The sequence below is a fragment of the Oreochromis niloticus genome, linkage group LG2 (assembly GCF_001858045.2).
Source record: "Oreochromis niloticus isolate F11D_XX linkage group LG2, O_niloticus_UMD_NMBU, whole genome shotgun sequence".
NCBI lineage: Eukaryota > Metazoa > Chordata > Actinopteri > Cichliformes > Cichlidae > Oreochromis > Oreochromis niloticus.
This window is the reverse complement of record NC_031966.2, coordinates 19,276,434-19,294,373: the sequence shown is the minus strand read 5'-3', so window position 1 is coordinate 19,294,373 and position 17,940 is coordinate 19,276,434. Positions and strand designations below refer to the sequence as shown.

The window sequence follows — 17,940 nt, the reverse complement described above, 5'->3', positions numbered from 1 at the left end:
ACGATTAGTCGACTAGTCACGATTACGTCGACTATCAAAATCGTCGACGACTGATTTAATAGTCGACGCGTCGTTTGAAGCTTTGTAAGATCACAAAAGACGCAGGAATAAGTAGTAGGATTTAAAAGTGTAATAACGGACTGAAACAGAAGATGGCAGCAGTGCATGTAAAGGATGCCAGCTGCCGTTAAACCCCGAAGAAGAAGAAGCTGTATCCCAGAATTCATAGTGCGGCCCAGCGCAGTTGTCAACAATGGCGGCAGCTAGTTAGTTTTAATATTACTCTTATTATTCTTTCTGGGTCACAAAATAAACGTTTAACATATTTTCAAGCTGTAAGTTTTACGTCCAATCGATGCATGATCTGATTAGTCGACTAATCGCAAAAATAATCGGTGACTAGTCGACTATCAAAATAATCGTTTGTGGCAGCCCTAATGGAAACAAATACAATTTGTATAACATTAGTCTTTTGGTCCCTCATCACACTGTCGTTTAATTGATACAAATCAAATCATTTGAATTTCCGAATCCGGATCAAATGTATAAAAACTCCAAACTGGAAATGACAGATTAAAAGTGGCCACTGCCTTTTGTAAAAGGCCATCTTTAAAAGTGAACGATGCACTTATTCGGTCGAAATCTCACCACACCAGCATAATTCTCCCACAATTCTCAATGTGGAATCAGAGATGGTGGACTGATAACACGACACTGTGGGTCTACCTTTTATGCAGACATCAGATCGGTGCTGTTACTGTGTCTACTGTTGGCTTTAAAAGCGCAACAGTGTTGCATTGCTACCTCTTTCTGCCTTGCATACACTTTATGCAGAATAGGCAAAATAGTGGCACATTATTCCTGCCTTGAACAAGCTGTGTAAAAGGCCTTGTTTGTTCTCTCATTCAGCTGCAGCTGCACAGGCACAAGCCGAGGAAAGGCGCAGCTTGGCGGGAAACAGCCCAGGACCTACAAATAACACACCAGCTAAACCTCAGGGGTGCAGGCCAGGTAAATGACACTACATCTTGACACAGAATCAAACTGGTTATTACAGATATTACCCTCTTGTGAGGTTATTGTCGTCCATAATCTGAAACATTAGATGCAACTCCCAATCCTTTTCTGCCATCCTCTCAGTGTGGCTTAATGCAGGTAAATCTTAGTCATCACCTTATTACCATAACAGTTGACAAAGCTCATTAATGAGTCACATGCACACATCTGCCTGCCTGATACAAAGCCTTTATGCTATGCTGCATTGTAATCCACCGTCAAGTTATATGTGTAAGTATTCATGCACATGCTTTACCTATAAACCACATATGCACATGTGCCTGCAGTACTTGACGGTGCCACACTTAGAACAGACGACAGACTGCGGGTGGCAAAAGAGAGACGTGAGGAGGCAGAGAGACAACAGGGTAAGAGGATAACCCCAGTTTTGGGATTAAGATATTTTAGCCAAAGAACTGCAGTAAATACTCAAATAATCTGATACTGAGTTTATTAAAGGAGCAATGGTTTTATTCATTTTAAACAAAAATACCTAACAATTGGATATAGCTGTTAGCTGCAACCCACCAGTAGAAATCTTTCATTTACTTAGTTTGGTCTTACTGATATGTTAATTCAGTACAAATACAAAAAAAACCCCCAACATACTGATGAGTGATTTCTATGTACTGCATGCTCATATTGCCAGCTTTACGAGAATCTCAGATCATGGAGCGGGAGCGCAAGGCCAAGCTGCAAGTGGAGCGTCAGATGGAAGAGCGTCAGAAAAAGGTTGAGGAACAGCGAAGGAAGGAGGAGCAGAAAAGATTGGCTGTGGAGCAGAAGAGGAAGCAGAAACAGGAAGAAGAAAAGGTATCTTCAACACGGGTGGTGGCAGAGTAATGTGATCTACTCAGCAGCGCTCACTGCTGCTCAGCTGACATTTGTGACTAAAAAGATCAAATTTACATAAAAACACAGCTTACACTGTTTTTCTTCATATTTTTAAAGGACCATCACTGCGCAGTTGCCCATGAATTGTAATACAGTTATGAAAGCTACAGATCATCTTCTGTTTTTTTTGTTTTAGGTGCAAATGTTAGTCAGCTGCAAATGACTTGCATTTTTTCCTTCCTCAGGAGCACTACGAGGCAGTGATGAGGCGGACGTTGGAGCGTAGTCAGCAAGTCGAGCAGAGGCAGAAAAGATGGTCTTGGGGAGGACTGTCCACAGACTCAGATGGACGAACAGGTACTTTAATCCTTGATAGTTCATAGTGTATTGTGTGCTACACCATAGCTGGGGTGAAACTTGGCCTAAATCTGAAAGTGGTTCATTTCAGTTTTATTTTTGTGGTTTTTTTTTTTCCAGCAGCTAATGCAAACAACAGATAAAACCAGTTGAGTTGTAGGCAGTTAGTTTACCCAAATCACAGCATTCTTGCTTGTTGTCTGATCAAAGCCCTCTCAGATAGACTCTCAGCCTTCATTTTACCGTGTCCACCAGAAAATCAAACCAGTCCGGTGTATGTGATGATAGTCCGGTGTTCAGATGATAATCTGAACACCGGACGTGTCAAGCAAAGGCTGATGACTATCAGCCATTTCTAACCTTCATCTCTTTCACTTATTTGAAGGATATGTCATGATGTCATATGTTTTATCGCTCTTTCCTGAGAGCTGTCTTTTCCCACAGGAGATTCTGATGCCAGTGCCTCATCTCCAGTAACTATAGTTATCTCCTCTCCCTCACCAGAAAAGCCACCAAGGAGTCATCAAGGTTTTGTTTGTTAATATTTAATTCACTGGTGTAGCAGCACAGCATGGGTAGGCACTGGCTCTCCAAATGCACTGGCAATGCTTCCTCCCAACACCTCTGTTTCCACCAACCTCATGCAGTTTTTTGTTTTTATTATTTTACTAATTTTTTTTTTCTTTAGAGCCTTTGAGCTATAGGTTTGGTTACTGGTCACTTTTTCCATTGTCACTTGACATTGTAACTAATCAACACATTTTTATATACCCAATACATTTTTTTGCAAAGGCAGTCAACCTATTCTTAATGCTCTGAAGCTGCCTTAACTAACTGACATGTGTACGCACACAGCTCATAATCATAAGAACTAGAAAAGCTATATAAAAAAACCCACAGGCCTGAAGTAAGGACATGAATTCAAATTGTTTTTAATATTTAAGGATTTTAAATGTAACAGCCATTTTATTCCTGAATTCTGGCTGTAATTGCTCATTCAAGATCACATGGGTGACTTTGCATCAATTCCTCTTTGAATGGTATTCCAAGAAAGCACTATTGTATCTGGCACAGACAATATAATGTTTATGCTCTGCTCTTGGAGGGATTCAACATAAACATTTTTTGTTTACTAACTAACAGCAATGCCTGATTCTGAAAATTTTGATATTTATGCTTATGGCATGTACTGTTGTCGATTCAGTGTGTTGCTGAATGCCCATTTTGTTAGTAGCATGATAGCATGATCAATTAAGTTAATAGGAAAATTCATCCCCAAAGACAAGTATAGTTTTTCCTTTTATTTCAGGTGTATTAACTTATAGCCCTTTGCCTGTTGGAGGTATTGAAATATAGCAGATCATTTTACTCCCTTTTGTAAACCCAAATTCCCTCCCTTTGGCTAGCCTCCGGTTTAAATCCCGCCTCCCTTGTCTGTCTTTCCTCCTCCCTCTTAGTGGACAAGCGCTCCACATCCACCACGAACCTGAAACAGCCGTCTGAGGCTGGCATCAGCAAACGCCTATCCTCCTCCTCTGCCACCCTCATCAAATCACCTGACAAACGTAAGTCTCCTCGCTTCCCTCCCTCCCCTCCTTCCTCCCTGCTTCCATCCTACCTTCCCGGTGCATTCCAGTGCTGCAACTTAACCAACAAAAGTGTTTTGGGTTTTTCTGTGTGTGTGTGTGTTTGTGAATATTTATGAATGAGCTTTTTCAGGTTATTGTACCACTTCTGATATGGAACAAAGTGAATGAACTCTGACCCCTGTCCTTTTTCATATCCAGGGTTTAACAGACTCACTGATGCACAGAGGGATTGGTAAAAATGCTTTAATATGTTTCTGATTCCTGATTCCAGATACTGCCCAGTTCTTCTGCATACATTCACTGCATCTCTTCGGATTCATTAATCAGTAAATAGTTTTAAGGGCTGCTGAGCACCAAATGTTGATGTTCATGAATATTCTCTTGTATTATAGAGGGCCGTCACTCTTCTGTCACAATATACTCAATCCTGTTTTGATTCACATAAAATATATTAGAAGCGTACAAAAGAAAAAATCATGAAACGGGTATTTGATTTCTACAGGAAATAATCATTGCAGATGGGTGAATCATATCTCTTCACAGCTTCTTCGGGCTGGCAGTGCCATTGTTTTCCTTTTCAGCATAATTGGTTTCTCTTTACTTCTCAGCTTGTTTCATAATAAATTATGCCACCACTCTGAATACAATATATGAATTAATTCCAAAATGTTGTGTACCAGTTACAAGCTAGTGTTGTTATTTCACCGTTGGGTTATTTCATCATTGTCCCTCAGGTGTTAAGCCAAGGAGTTCATCTTGTAACCGGTTACCTAGCAATGGCAATGCTGCTCAGGCCAGTAAGGAAGACGACAAAAAGCTTCAGGTGGAACAGACAGGTGCAAAAGATCCCCTCTTCATCTCGCATGATGCTTCAATAAACAAGATTGTGTTAAATACACAATTTCTCAAAATATTGCATTATTTATTAAATACTCAGCTTTGTCTTATGTATGACATGCACATTGAAAATTGGCTTACTGCTTGTTATTTTGTTGGAACATTTGTTGGCTAAGAGTAGTATTACAATAGTCATCTCTGATTTAGGGAGAATGAGCTAGTGTGATCAGATGGAAAAGTTGAAGCTCTTTGTATCAAGGCTTCATCTCTTAAACTGGGGCATCAGCTGCTGTCAGCCCTAACCCGGTGACTCACATAAAGCAAAACAAAGGGCACATGACTGGTAGACTTTCTTAAGGGTTTCCTTGTTGACTCCCCCAGTGCCTGCTTGGCTATAACTCCACTCTCATGTCCCCAGGCCACTCTGTGAAGAAGAGAAGTTCCTCCCTTACGCGAGTAAGTCTGGGCAGAGCACAGACCCCTGCAAAGCCTGATAAGGGGACAACGGATGATCAAGGTGGCTAGCATGAACAATCAGCATGCATCACTCATGCATCTGTCTTTAAATAATAAGCATGTGGCTCTGACGTTACTTCATCATTCTGAATCCTCTTGTATTTTTAAAATTTTAACAACGCTGACTGCTGCTAAGAGCTTTTAGGGATAGGGACTTATGAAGCTCAAGATTTTTTATGCTGGATCTTCTTGCTGTGTATGGCCTTTCTTTCCATTCATGTTCTCATTTGCCTAAGTCTAAATGCTCATTTACACCCATGTCAGATGCGGTTTTCTCTACACTGCCAGTTGTCTTTGACTTTCTGGGAATGTTATGCTTGTTCCATCAAACCTTTAACCTTTTTGCTGTCTTGACCTAGCTGATGCTGCTCTACGTCGTATTTCTCACGGGAAGTGAATCTTGTTTTAACCCCCTTTTTATTGTATTTTTTTATCTTTTTACTTTTTCAAGTGTTCACTAAGGAAGTGTCTGTTGTGTGCTCTGTTTGGACTAACACAGTGTATTGTTTTGTTGTCACAAAGTGTTGATTGTTTTCTCCCTCCAACATGACGTCATAGGTGGATTTAAGTCGCTCGTGCTTCATTGCGGTGTGTGTCCGTGCCATCCCAACATAGCAGCCACAGAGCACACAAATGACCTAAGCAAATCACTGTACTCTGTGTGTTGCTATTAACAACCAGTGCTTTTATTTGTTCCGTAGCCAAACCAGTCTCTTTGTATCTATGAAACTAAAAAAAAAGCTCTTGTCCTCTATTCATGTATGTTCTGTGTGTTTAATCTGAGCAGTAGCACAACACATAAGCTGTCTTCCATACTGAATCAGCATTTTAGAGTTTAAATAGTTTTTTTTTTCATAATTCTACCCTTATTACAAAAATAATTACAGAAATTATGACCTAGATATAGAGTAGGAAATAGCAGGAAGTCATGTCGCCAACCTCAATGGGCAGCCACTAAATGGTTAACAAAAATCAGGTCTGTCAACAACACATGTCTCCTCAGTAAGGGGCTATAAAAGGAAGTGAAAATCTAGAATCTCCTTTTGAAGAGCTAACATTTAGGTACATGTAGCAAAAACAACCTATTATAAGCTCCAAATATTTCTCAGGGTTGCATTTTTTAAGTATCAGCAGCCTTAATGGGGAATTTTCTTAGTGTCTTAGCTAGTGTGCTTTTAGAAGGGCTGTAGTCATCCTCTTTCTTTGCAGGAATAATTTGGACTGTTTTTTTCTATTTCCACAATAGAAAACATTGCACAGCATCAGATGTAGAACTCTAATACACATGGTCACTATCCTTTTGTTTATTCTTCTCTTCTTCTTACCCGGTATTATTCTTCTGATTGCTTTAAAGTTATTTCATAATTTGTTTTTCCCTTCAGCAAACCCTAAGGAACCATTACTTTAATGAGCTTTTCACTAATCATTTTCCAGGCAATCTCTTCGATCTGTCTCAGTACTTTTCCACGGTCATCTTATGTACTGTCTTTTATTGAGTATCCTTCTTTAACTCAATATTATTGAAAGTATAAAGACAGTTTATAAGGAACCTATCTAAGACAAGAGCCATTACCTTTGGTTCTGTATGTTGATTCTCTTGTTAAATCACATGGTGAACTTTGTTTCTTTACTTTTATTCCCCATTCTCATCCACTCTTTCCATCTTGGCCTTTACATTCTCTTGCTTTTTTTCGGTGATCTGTTTTTTTCGGCCGTGTAGCTCGCAGGCCACTGGCCACTACTGTGGATGGAGGGGTCCTTAGTCGCCTGCTCACACCCACCCAGGCCTCACTAGCTAGGAGCAAGAGCGCTGCCGCCCTGTCCGCTGAAGGAACAGATGCTCCAGGTAACCTCCGCTTAGGAGACCCTGATAGAGAGGAAAGTTGGCCAGGCACAGACCTGGTTACCCTCTCGTTTCATCAGTAAAAAGTCAACCTAGTTATTCCCATTATCAGTTAACTAGATAATTTCATTCCACTGCCTGATGCACTTTTGGACTTTTCAAAGTGATTGGTTGCTTCAGAGTTTTGACTGCAGTTGTAGTGATCAAATGTTAACGTGTGCACAGTAATTAATTATAATAAATTGCATGAGAAAGTGTATTTACATTCTAACAAATAAACTGACATACTCACACACATGTTTAGTTTACATGCATTTCCAAATCTGATACAGTCAGTTGTTGTGTGCTGAGCTGGGCTGTGCAGGGCAGTCTTGGTCAGGAGCATTTCTCTGCCTCTGAGTAGCTTCAGGGTCCACACTAGGAGATTTACTCTAAGCTGCTTACCTATTGGTTCTTGTTACATCAGAATAGGTCTGTTGGGCTATTCCATGAGTTCTCATAGTGAGGGATAATATGTGTTGATATTGTGGATGCTTTAAAGCATCCTGTGTGGGTTTTTGTCGCCCTCGATGACTGACATGCCTTAATGTGAATAGTTTTTTGCTGTGGTGGTAATGATCAATTGCTCCATAGTGGTTGACAGCCTGAAATGAATAACACACACCCACAGTAATGAATACCTCTTTTTCCCTTGTTGACTGTGTGTTTTTATAGGTAGGAAGGGGAGCGCACTGTAAAGCACTTCAAAGCTGCAGCTGTATTTCTAGTGTTGGTTTTAGGCTGTGACGTTTATTGAGTGGCCATTACAAACCTGTTAGAAGGTATAGATCCTCTGCTAAGTATAGCCCCAGTAGAAACATGACTCATCCACATTAGCAGCAGCTCATTACAGAGTAGGTTTCATAGTCATTGCTGCTGCGCAGTATAAACTCTGAATGAATTTAGTGAACAGGCTGTGGCAGGGAGAGTTCTCTGGGTCTTGGGATTATGATGGTTAATCCCTCAATCTGACACAGCAAGCTAGTGCACGGCACCATTTCCTCTTCTAACTGCAGGCTAGACTTAACCTAATTGCTAAAGACAGTGTGTTAGAGCCTTTGCCATTACAGTTTATAGTTATTTCTCAGTCCTGTCCTGAAACTTGAAAGGTCGGTCTCTCTCTGATTAGGAACAGTTACAGCATGACAAAAGAAAGGCATATTACTTATTACTCATACTCTAGTTACTGTACTCGAACAGAGCAGGCAGTGCTATTTACGTTCACTATGTGTTTAGCGTACTAATAAATCTGTGTGATTTTTGTGTGTGTGCAGTGTCAGTGTGTGTTCTACTTTGGTGGTGGTAGGTTTTACTTAATGTGTGTTGTGTTGTGCTTGTCTGTGCTGTGCTATGGTGCCCGGTGTTTAGATTTATTCATGTTGTATCCAGAAGCTGCAGGGTGTTTGGGTTTTTCGCCACATTGTTGCTCCCTGCTTGTCATGTGTATCCAGTAATTTCCAGCCTATCCGGAGCTTCAGAAATTAAGCTATTCCCTCCGTAATGAGCTATATCTAACAAGTCGCTGTTTTGTTTTTTGTGCTCTCTTTCCTTACAAAAACCTTTCATTTCTTCCATCCATCATTCTCCCTTCCTTATTCCTTCTTTCCCCAACCTTACCTCTGTATTCCCCCTCTTTTCTTAATCATTCACTCCTTTTGCTTTTGCTGCTTTGCTGCCCAATTTGGTCGCTTATCACTCCTCCCATTGGTTGTGCTCCCATGGTCCTGCGATGACTATGTCCTTTACCAGAGTGTCACCTGTGTCCTCGCTCAGCCTCTGCCAGCCCATTGCACCCACCGCGTGGTCCAGTGCGCAGCCGCAGCAGCGACCGACAAAAGAGCAGCATGACCACATCTGTGTCAGCCGATGGAGCTCTGGATCCTTCGATGGTGAGAACACCTCCGTTTTAATAACAGAGCTTAGCTTTTAGTGGTTTATCTCAATTTTAAAAATGTTCTCAAGGCAGAAAACTGAAAAATAATGTTCGATTTGTTTAGTATCACTTTGCATTTGCTGATGGAGTAACCTGGATGTAGGGCTTTAGCTGGCATCTCCTAATCCGTATACAAATTTCAGAGTGATCATACACACATTTAGGTTACGCACATGGTTGTGACTATTAGAACGACAGAGTATGCCATTCTGCTCATGGAAGATGTACTTGAAAAAAATAATTTAATGCAGTTTTGATTATATTATATAATTTTTTTTTTTAAAAACAACCCATGTGTAGCAAAGCTATGGTTTTCTTTCTGTGGGAAAGTTGTTAAATTTTGTTTGGCAATCATGGACAGAAAACGTTTCAGTAGCTTACGTTTTTTTTTTTTTTTGGTAGCAGTGGAAGAGAGGGAGCACAGCAAGTAGTGTTATCTACAGTCACTGTGTGTTTAGTGTACTAATAAATCTGTGTGATATTTGTGTGTGCAGTGTCAGTGTTTGTTCTACTTTGGTGGTGGTAGGTTTTATGTAGTCTGTGCTGTGCTTGGTGTTCATATTCACGTTGTATCCAGAAGCCAGAACGGAGGTGACAGAAAATGAAAACTTTCCTACATTAAAATTTGTGCGACAAACACAGTGGCATGAAAAAAAAATAATTTGCCCCCTTCCTGATTTATTAGTGAGTTGTCAGTGCATATTTGGAGTATTTGTGGTAGGTTGCACACACTTGGGAAGGTGTAGAGATTTCTTTATTTGTGAATTATGGCTCTCACTGTGGTTCACCGGAGTCCCAAAGCCTTAGAAATGACTTTGCAACCCTTTCCAGACTGATAGTTGTCAATAACTTTGTTTCTCGGCTGTTTCTTTAGATTGCAACACTGTGTGTTGCTTTTTAAATTTATTAGCCCACTTTATTTTGTTAGACAGTTTCTATTTAAATGATTTCTTGGTTCCACAGCTCTGACATTAAGCATGCCTCGGTGTAGCTAGAGAAAATAAACTCAGGTTTCCAAAAATGTGGTTAATTACAGTCAACTCATCATTTAAAGGAGGCTGGGTTACTTTTTCCACATAGAGCCAGTTAGGTTAGGATAACTAACCGGTGATCTCTGTCTAATGTTAGAATTTGTTTGATCTGAAACATTTAAGTAAGTCAAATATGCAAAAAAAACCCAAGAAATCAGGAAGGAACAAATGCTTTTTCATGTCACTGCATATGCATATATCCTGCTAAATTTGCCTGTCAAAGTACTTCTGCAGGATGCTAACCATAGGGAAATGTTACTCATGCAGCTGTTCTTTGAACTTTGCTGGTCACTCATTTAAACATGGGCAAAATTTCATATTGCTGATACTTGAGGGTCATATCTGTATGGTCTCACTTGTTGGTCTGCCGTGCCTGGTTCTCTCTCAACCTGGCTTTCTTCCTCCTTCACTGTGGTTGTGAAGGGCTTCATTGTCATAGTATGAAACAAAGGGATTCACAGTGGCCTGATTATGGACAAATCAGTCCATGCAAAGCAGACCCCACCCAGACCATGGGACCCAATGTCAAAAGCCTCTGACTTTTCTCACCATCACGTTATCATCTCTCCTCAACATGTACTGAATGGATAATGTGGATAATTGGAAATCAAAGACTTATATTTGTATTACATCCTAATACAAACCAGTAATTGTTTTAAAGTTCATTTTCAAGATCTGCAGCAAAAGTAATCTACAAAGATTTGTAGTGAAAGAATACGGTGAGGAGTTTGTTACAAAGTAAAAGCTTTTTTTAAAAAAAAATCAATTAAATTCATCAATAAAGTACTTTGTTTTTATATATGTCTATTTTCTAAAACCGTGGATGCTTTCATTTCATTATGTAACATTTAGCAATTTTAGATGACAAAAGTTAGTTGTTTGGTTCAAGTGCTCACATCTTGTCCACATATAGGTCCATAAGGGTTTTTTTGTATTTATTTGTATAGTTCTATAAATATTTCATAATACACAAAGGAGTTTGTGGGCATTTGTTTTACGTTCTTGAAATAACCCTATTTGAGAGTGGTTTTATTAATACTTTCTCCACTTGTGGCCTTTTTGTGTGAAATTACAGAAAGATAAGAAGTTAACATCACCTGTGGGGCAACGTCCTGCCTCCCCATCCACTCCAGGACGGCACCGTTCGCCATCGCCTGCCCCCAGTCCAGGTCCAAAGAGGACTCCTTCGCCTTCAGCACCCAAGTAAGTCTCCTACACAGGATTTGTTATGAAACACATGCATTTTCATTTGGTTTTAGGTCAGAAAATAAGACGGCACACACAATTTCTTCTGCAGGCAAAGCCCTAAGATGCGCCCAGCCTCACCAGGCGCAATGAAACAACGCCCACCGTCTCCTCAGCCTACACCAACCAAACCCCCACCCATCCAGAAGCCTCTCGCTCCAGCAGGACCGCCAACCTTACGAAAGAAGAACTCCAAGTCCAAAGATCTCTGTCCTGTTCAAGCTGTGGCTCAACAATCCTCTGATTCCAGCAAGACCAAAGACAAAGATGGTGAGCAGTTAACAGAGAAAGATTGCTTTATGTACCATGACTTAACAGCTATTGTCACCTGACAGTCAGTGGCAGTATTTGCCAAGACTGTTCATTATCCTGCAAACCAGGATGTTTGTTCACTGTATTCAGACGTGCATTTCATTTCAGCCAGTAAAGCAGGACAAGATGATATCTTTGTAAACCAAACTAAGTCCTAAGTCACTAAGTTAAAGTGTTTTCTGCTAATGTACTGCAGCACGTCTAGTTCCAGGTGATTACCTCCAGGTCATAATGACATATCCCTTAATCTTTTTTTCAAAAATTATGCTTCTGCAAAAGGACTGTTTGTCCTACACATAGTCATTGGCACATGCTTCATTTACTGCATTCAGAGGAAACTGCAAACAGAATTTGTGCTTAAAGCACAAGAGAATCACAATCACTGAGCATGGTTTTATAACATGTCATTTCATTTTAGTAGACACACCATTATTGGGATTGTGTTTACATATTGCAATAAATCTCGGTGAAGCAGAAAAGGTAGCTTTTCCCACCTGGAGTCGCATGCTTTAGAAATTTGGATTTGCTGTTTCTTCTGCCACCTCCTGGCGAGAGTCATCATCTGCAAGGGAAAATGGTTTTCATATGGATTTACATGCAACCGGATATCCACTGTGTGTTAGAAAGCTCCAAAAGCATGGTCCAGTTTAGGTTGCACATTTATTTTTAGGACTGTATGAAGGGCGTTTACCCTGCGTCTGCTGAGATAGGCTCCAGTCGCCAATGGCTATAAGTTTTATGAGCAGTTAAGAAAATGGAGGATGGATTTATTCAACGGTCCAGCTGATAGATTTGTCACATTGCTTACTATAGCTTAATACACCCAAAACATAAATGGATAAATGCCTGATAAATGCCTTCTGCTTCTGTCTTTTCTGTGATGACAAATTATTTGTGAGCTTTGTGAGCCTCTGGTTTTCAGGACTGTTTGAAAGTCACAATAGAAGTAGCAGTGTGAATCGTTGCTGGGAGAGTATTCAAGAGTGTAGTCCAGCCCTCAAAAGGTGTGTAGTATGAGTCAGGGATGTGATGATGGACATGATCTGATACTTGAGGACAAAGGTATACCTGATGAGGGGATGGGACTTGACCATGTGGTGATGAAGGTGGGTGAGTGTAGGGATGATGTGCTGCCAGAGCTTGATTTGAGAAGAAAGGTTAAAGTTTAGGTAAATCAGGCCCATACTGCATTGACAAACTGGCTGACAGAAAGTCCTCAACCTCCGCATTTGTCTTTTCCACCTGTCAGACTCAAAGGCTACGACAGGCACCAACTCGGCTGCTGAGGCTGCCAAGATCCTAGCAGAAAACCGCAGACTGATGCGAGAGCAGAAAGAGAGAGAGGAGAAGCTTAGGCTACAGAAGGAGGAAGAGGAGAGGTAAGGTTATTGGAACTGCTGGAACTGTGTTCTTGTTTGTTCCGTAAATTATCATCATAAATTATTTTTTATTTTTGTGTATTGTGTGTCTCTATATGACAGAGAAACCTCAGATATGATCACAGCGAAATACCATTGAGAACAAAGTTGTTTAATAACAACAATAGTTTGGAGCTACTTGTATTTTACAGCCACATGTGCGATTTGCATTTTTTTAGCTAATGAAACAGGCTGAGGCATACTGGTAATGAATACGAATTATTTTCATTTGTCAGGATACATTAAATTAAGAGCTGCCGTTTTTGATTATCTTAGGTTGAGAAAAGAAGAAGAGGCACGTTTAGCAGAAGAGGCTCGATTGAAACGTCTGGAGGAGGAGAAGCAGCTTGCAGAGGAGAGAAAACTTAGGGAAGAGGAAGAGGCTCGCCTAGCAGAGGAGGAACGGATTAGAATGGCAGAGGAGGAAGCACAAAGGCAGGCTGAGCTCCAAAGGGAACGCGAGGAGGCCGAGGCCAAAGCCCAGGAGGAGGCAGAAAGAGTTCGTCAGGAGAGAGACCGCATTATGCAGCAGAACCAACAGGAACGTATGGAGAGGAAGAAGGTATGATGGGGTGCATTAACCTTTTTTTTAGTTTTGTTTTGGGCCTTGATTCATCGACGTGTCATTAAATAATTTTGTTTTGACAAGAAATTACATCAAGAGTCAGTTTTTTAACCATCAGTCTCTCTCCTTTACCTAAGAATCCAGATCACTGTGGCAAAGTAATTACTTGAAATTAATTTCTAACCTAACCCCTTAAAATTAATATAAATTGTTCTTTTCTCTTTCTATTACAGAGAATTGAAGAAATAATGAAGAGAACTAGAAAAGGGGACCAAAATGATTTAAAGGTGAGCTCACATTCAGGCAACCCATTTGGTCGTGTTTGTGATTGTGGGAAAATTCCTTCACAGGTTGGTTAACATTTGTCTCCTGTGTAGAGAGATGACGATAAATGCGCACAAGAGAATGAAGATGAGGAAATGGACCAGATAAACTGTGAAACTAAAAGTAAGCCTTCTCCAGTCTTTTTCAGCTAAGAATCTAAATGTGCTGAGCAACTTTTGTTATTTGTCTGTAACTGAGAATGTATCTTCTTACTTTCAATGTGCTTACATATTGCTTGTGTAAAATTACATACATTTCTATGTGACTTGTGACATGTCTAATCTGTGTTTCCATTGTCACCCTGATACAGTTACAGAGACTGACACAGATGAGAGCTGTCTGTCCTCCGGTGAGCCTTCAACAGAGCGAGAAGAGCCCCTGGGCCACACGAATGAGAAATCAGAGACAGACGACAAGGAGAATAACAATGGCACAAGCTCAGATGAGACTCAGGCAGAAAGGTACAACTGTAGAAAAACTAACAAAAGCCACAAACTGAGTTACGTTTAGTCATTTAAAACTGCCTCAAATAGTTGGCACTAATTCAAAACAGCCACCAGTTCTTTGCATATCTTCTCGTATAATGTTTTGTCTGCACAAACTACCACTGCTACCAACAACCAGACGTTTTAAAAGAGTTTTTTCAAAAAAATGTATAGATTTGAGCAGTCCAATCAACTTGCAGGGTGGAGTTACGATTAAGTAGATGCATTTCTCCAGAGATTTTCTATGATTTCAACGGCTTTCTTCCTCACAACATACCTCGGTATTACAAGTTGGCTAACTTGTCAGAGGTGGAACAAGATTTTCTCACATTATTAAACTGTTTTGGTATGTTAGTGAAGCCAAAGACTCCATCTCATATTTTACAGTTTGGCTTCTAACATCTTAGAGAGAAATACATAAAATACATTACATTTCAGATTTTTTTTCTGTCTTTAGAATCAGGTTTTAGTTCAAATGTATTTCTATTAAAATACAAACACTTATAATAAACATCTCTTACTCTCCCTTTGTTCCCCTTTTTCAGTCCGGTACCCGAGGGCCGCCTTGTCGAGGGTTCTGAGTTCATGAATGAGCAAGACTCTACCGAGGTGGAGTTGGTCTCCACAGTCAATGGAAAATCCAACCAATGGAGCTTTGAGGAGCTCATTGACCTCAACGTCCACTCTAAGCCTCGACCCCTCCTTGAGGCGGGGGACTGTAACAAAGTCTTGATCAACTGTGACGGGAGCTCAGAGGGAACCAGGGTAGCCTTCGAAGACAATGAAACCCCCATCAGCACGCTGCATTCCTCCAGTCAACCCATAGAAGCCCTGCCAGGTGAGCTGTCAGTCGCTGATGACTCCGATGCTGCCAATGTCTAACTTAACAACTGACGGGAACTCTCATGTTTTATGTCCCTCTAGAGATTTGACGTCTGCGGCGTCGCTGAGAAGCCTCTTACTGTTGCACTCCTAAAGTTCCTGTCCAGTTGACCTCCTTAAAAATTCTGTCAATTCCAAGCAGCTTTCTCCCCTTTCTCCTCCTTTTCCAGAGGGAGGAGCACAAGGTGAAGTGGAAAGACCACCCAAGTGCTACGTTTGCACCCTACATGATGAGGAAACAATATGTATTGAAAGTATATATTAATAATTGTTGTGCTTCAGGGAAATGCTGTCTATTCCTTCCACATGCTTACCCTGGGTCTTTTTCCTCTTCCTCTTGTGGTTTTTAGTTCTCCAGATTTTTTTTCTCAATTTTGTGTCCAGTTTTGATGATTTGTTTTTTTTTGTTTTTGTTTTTTTTTTAAAGTGTTTGCTTTTGTCAGGGGTGCGTTGTTATAATTTATTAATTTTGGCTTCTTTGTTATTGTAATTATTGTTATCAAAAGTTCAGTCTTTTTTTTCTTCTTGTGAGAATATTCCAGGAAACATGCACAATAGATTTTGTGAATTATTCTTAATTAATGGAAGAAATTGTTATATGTTCTGTTTTGTTGGGGTTTGGTGGAGGTGGCATCACAGGTTTTCCAGGTGACTGATCTAAATTTACTTGACCGTCTACTTTTTGCAGCAACATGGCCTTACAATTTTTTCCCTACTTTCTAATTTTTTAAAACAATTTTTTTTTTTCCCCATGCATGCACAGTTTAGCAATCTCTGTTAACACTTGGGATTGGCTTCTCTGTTAATACTTGACTGGGCTTTTGTCACGTCATCCCCCTCCTTTGATTCTTTTACCCCTTCCTTCTTTGGCCACTAGAGGGCTTCAGCAGCACAGCAGTTGCATTTGAAGGCGAACCATGTGGAGATTCACATGTTCAGTTAACTTTTTGCACTTTGTTGTTTGAAGCTCACGGTTGGTTTCGGTTTTCCCTTTTTTTTTTTTTTTTTTCCCTTTGCATTTGTATATAGAATACAAGTTTACTAATATTGTACTTTACAAAAGTCCTAGCTGGGTCCGGTTTTAGTGTCATTTGTGGCGGCGACTCCAACTGTTTGAATAACCATACCTGTAACAGACTGTCATAACACAGAGATGAAACCCAGTAGTTTATTTTTAGCTGCTTCTGAGCTTCTTGACACGGCGTTTGTTACTAATCTGAACTTGTGCTTTCAGTGATCTGGTTTTAACTTGAGCTTTAGTTCCCGCTTTGTGATTCATTCTTCTGTGTGCTTCATCATCAGTTCCACTTCTTTCCAACTAACAACCATCTAAATATCCTGTCAAACTAGCTGCTACATATGACAAAATGCATTTCAACTATTTTTGTAGTATACAGTTTTGGCTGTTTGTTTATATATGAAAATGCATTTCTACATATATTTAAGTGTTATTGTATTGTGTATATAATCAGTATTAGGCAAATGAAGCCATGTTTAGGATGGAGTGGCTCAGGTTGTGGAGAATTCAAGAGTCTGTGTAAATGACTATTAGGTTTCAGTTTGACTGGTGCCGTGTGACGGGGTGGTCGGGTTCTGGTTGGCCTACCTGGCAACCCTTATGTCCCCTTTCACAAGAGCTCAACAAAACTGGGTGGCAATCTACTTTGTTTCCTAAGTTTCGGCTCTGTATCTGCAAGCTCTAATTCTGAATTTTGCCTCAAAAAGACTAAACCAGTTGAGATTTGGATGACAGAGAGAGCCATTTTTGTCCTTACAAACATATCTAAACCCATGATATGAGTCATAGATGTGCCTCTCAGTGCTTTTAATGTCATCAAAATGCAATTAATGTCATGCAAAAGGATGTAGGGGTGTTGATTGGTCGTTGCAGGTGCGTCTGCTCAGTATTCAACTGTTCTACTGTAGAATAAGAAGGGCACCTGACAAAACCTGACGCGGGTCAGGCTGGTTTTCTGGTTCTTTGTTATTCATGAAATGTTAAATTTCTTGATGCTTGAACAGTCCAAGCACAAGGTTTGAGACTTTGAACTTTTGCCTTTTTCTCTGCTGGCTTACTAAACTCTCTCTGTACATATTTCAGCTTTGATTAATAAGCTCAAAGAATGTAACAGACTGCATAAACCATCCTGCAATATTTACCACGTCTCTGAGCTTATGTGCTTTTAGCCGTCTTACGTTATTCTTCTAGGAAACAGACTCTTTGCACTGTCACAAGTTACCCTTCTTTAAACAAAGCACGTATCTGAGGACTTTACAGACTCCTGGGGGAGCTGTGTAAAATTTCATAAAGAAAAAGTCATTTATGTGGTTCTGTGACTTATTCCCACCCAGATGTTTTAGTCTCATTCATAACCTGAGCCTCAGGTCTTTCATACTCCACTTTGCTTTCCTGAATAATGCCTGTCTAAGGAGCGGTTGTAGTTGCTGCTTGAACACATACGGTGTCTGCATGTTACAGGGCATGGATGCAGAGCTCACAGCACTTAGTCCTCAACATCATCTATAATGTTAGGTTAGAACGGTGCCTTAGATTAAGATTTAGTGTGGGTTGTTTTGTTTTTTTGTTTTTTATTGTTTCACAGTCAACTAAGAAAGCTTCTCCTTACCTCGGCCTCGACAATCATTCTACTCAACAAGGGCAACTTTGTGAATA

General features: G+C 40.3%; 1 protein-coding gene across 12 annotated transcripts in view; it reads left to right on the top strand.

Annotated features, from left to right (window-relative positions):
- map7d3 (MAP7 domain containing 3) overlaps positions 1-17,940 on the top strand; it is a 26,151-nt gene extending 8,211 nt beyond the window's left edge. The window contains exons 2-20 of one of the 12 annotated variants that reach the window (XM_025910982.1): positions 910-1,011; positions 1,344-1,424; positions 1,706-1,869; positions 2,136-2,247; positions 2,752-2,775; positions 3,705-3,812; positions 4,571-4,672; positions 5,092-5,190; positions 6,910-7,035; positions 8,821-8,960; positions 11,111-11,238; positions 11,333-11,550; positions 12,842-12,971; positions 13,287-13,572; positions 13,809-13,862; positions 13,953-14,022; positions 14,210-14,360; positions 14,930-15,222; positions 15,309-17,940. In XM_025910982.1, coding sequence (XP_025766767.1) covers positions 910-1,011; positions 1,344-1,424; positions 1,706-1,869; positions 2,136-2,247; positions 2,752-2,775; positions 3,705-3,812; positions 4,571-4,672; positions 5,092-5,190; positions 6,910-7,035; positions 8,821-8,960; positions 11,111-11,238; positions 11,333-11,550; positions 12,842-12,971; positions 13,287-13,572; positions 13,809-13,862; positions 13,953-14,022; positions 14,210-14,360; positions 14,930-15,222; positions 15,309-15,316 — 2,396 coding nt within the window. In that variant the 3' untranslated portion in view covers positions 15,317-17,940. Of the gene's footprint in view, positions 1-909; positions 1,012-1,343; positions 1,425-1,705; positions 1,870-2,135; positions 2,248-2,691; positions 2,776-3,704; positions 3,813-4,570; positions 4,673-5,091; positions 5,191-6,909; positions 7,036-8,820; positions 8,961-11,110; positions 11,239-11,332; positions 11,551-12,841; positions 12,972-13,286; positions 13,573-13,808; positions 13,863-13,952; positions 14,023-14,209; positions 14,361-14,929; positions 15,223-15,308 lie in introns of all 12 variants that reach the window. The other 11 variants (XM_025910980.1, XM_025910979.1, XM_025910983.1 and 8 more) reach the window with 11 other exon arrangements.